Genomic DNA, 2,269 nt, shown 5'->3' on the forward strand with positions numbered 1-2,269 from the left:
AGAAGTCCACAAGACTCGAGAAAATTCCTTCTTACCTAAGTTACAGATGCCTCAACTATACGTTCCGATTTAATCTCACTACCCATTTCAAACAAATAATGAACATAGATACCTCTTAACATCATGTAAATATTCCTCCAAACATAGATGCAAAGTGGCAGCAAATACAATCCTACCCTAGTTACAAAACCCTCCACAGCACATTTAGAGACTTTCTGACAAGTAATCAAGCGTATGTACCTCTCGCATCTTGTTAAACTTATTCCTCCAAACATAACGAAACACGGCGGAAGACGGGTAGACAACCACTTTTTCTTCGACTAAGGAGGCTGCATCGCAGACTTGTATGCTGAAAACTGACATAAACTGAGAAAGAGATAGCCAAGGGATCAAAATTACGTCATACAGAGAATCAAAAAACCGAGGCTTGAACTGCTTCTCTGCCTGAAAAGTACAAATATTGTGTCAGTACAAATAACAGCGTATCAATTAATTAAAATAGGATGTACAACAAAGCAGCCGCCCACAAAATGCAGTTGGAATAAGCCATAATCAAGTTTTTATTTACGGAAAATCTGACATCAGTTAGACATTCATGAAAACTGCAATCGCACCGTGGTTGTTGTACTCCCCCCGACACTTTTTAACAATTCCTTGAAAGGGGGCTTGAAGGAAGTTTCCAAAACTACTCTTGCACAGCGGCACCTGGGAAACTCCACACGTGATGTACAGAGAATCAGTGTGTTAGAGAAGACAATCTGCCTTCCAGAGGCATTGACATATGACCTAGTCTCTAGAATCTGTAGGATAATGTCGAAGAGTGTGGTGTTTGCTTTGTCAACATTATCAAACACTAACACACAGCTCGAAATAAGCCGGACCGTCGAGTCGCTAGTCCCATCTGATTCGTCAACACTGAGCAAAAGATATTGAGTAAGAAGCTTATCAATGTTTCAGTCCACCCTTTGAAATATGGAAAAGGGAGGAAGAGAACACGTACACCAAGAACGGACATGAGAAAACTTCTACCGTAAAATCATCTTCTGTAAAATCAGCCACATTATATTCAACAATCCTATTATCAAACATTTCTTTTGCAAGCGCCACAGCAAGTGCTGTCTTCCCGTGACCTGGAGGACCTAACAAGAGGAAAGAATACAGAGGGCATGATCCAAGCTTATGGATTGACATTGCACTTATGATGGCCCTAAGTTGATTATCTAGACCCACAAGTTTCTGGGACAATCTTTGCACAAGGAGTTCAACCGGCAGCTGGAACGGAGCAGGATAGAAATTTCTTGGAACACCCGTGATTGAGCTAGCGACCTGAAAATTGAAATACTTATTCTTTGTTGGAAACTTCAAGAATAAAAAAGAAAGCATCCATGGTATCTCCTGCTACGAAACGATCTTGGACAGTAGAAAGATTGACTAGATCAAAGTAGGAAAAACAAACCTCTGCAATGATGGGAGGAGTGACAGTGAGATGCTGTGTAAACCTTATATCTATAGTTTCCGAAAGGGCAGAAAAGACACCATGGAGATCTCGAATGTCCTTTGTGACACCGTCCAGGTCCCCCTGTTCTTTCGCGCCATTAAGAATACCCCAAAACATGCTGAGCAGATATTTTAAATATTTATCTCTAACCACTGTGATGTGATGTTGACCATGTAGAGGGGCAGGCCAGCGCTTTGTAAAAGCTTCCAGGGCACCTTTCACCTCTTCTAGTTCTTCTTTCACCTGGGAAGATTGAGTAATGAAATGATGTGACATATAAGAAACCATGGACAAGAAAGAGGGATATACAAAGGTGCATGAATGCAGAAATTTTGTCACTTACGCAAGGAAGCAGGGCAGACAGTGCACGATCCTTCTCCTTCATGATCTCCCTCGATTCAACAAAGGCACGATTAAACAGAAACCCGTACCGATCAAGGTCTTTTTCTCCCGAATCACAGTCAAAGTCTTTCCTCAACTTAGTGGCAGCTTCTTCCAACAGCTGAACCACTCCAACTTTTGGCGATATGCACTCAAGGATTCACAAGCGGCTTGCACAGCATCGTGGGGGATTTTAACACCATAACGTAATTCTAAGCTCTTTCGACTGTTTTCGTACTGGGCAGTGGCAGCATGCACAGCATGCTGAGTTGTTGCATGTGATTCCAAGGTTGCGTCAAAAAAAGTAGACTTAAAAAGCTTGGTGCTGTCTTCAGGGTCCATGTTAATGGCAGCTTTAGCAGTAGTGGATAACAAAATCAAACCCTAACC

The 2,269-nt window shown here is 42.0% G+C and overlaps 1 protein-coding gene across 1 annotated transcript; it reads right to left on the bottom strand.

Annotated features, from left to right (window-relative positions):
• Nucleotides 1-273: 273 nt before the first annotated feature.
• LOC132031681 (chaperone protein ClpB1-like) lies at nucleotides 274-2,055 on the bottom strand. Its single transcript, XM_059421623.1, has 4 exons — nucleotides 1,842-2,055; nucleotides 1,457-1,741; nucleotides 1,001-1,326; nucleotides 274-915 (listed from the first exon to the last, which is right to left on the bottom strand). The coding sequence occupies exons 1-4, from the start codon at nucleotides 1,881-1,883 to the stop codon at nucleotides 594-596; spliced, it is 975 nt and encodes a 324-aa protein (XP_059277606.1). The 5' UTR covers nucleotides 1,884-2,055; the 3' UTR covers nucleotides 274-593.
• Nucleotides 2,056-2,269: the final 214 nt, after the last annotated feature.

Source organism: Lycium ferocissimum, chromosome 9 (genome assembly GCF_029784015.1).
Source record: "Lycium ferocissimum isolate CSIRO_LF1 chromosome 9, AGI_CSIRO_Lferr_CH_V1, whole genome shotgun sequence".
NCBI lineage: Eukaryota > Viridiplantae > Streptophyta > Magnoliopsida > Solanales > Solanaceae > Lycium > Lycium ferocissimum.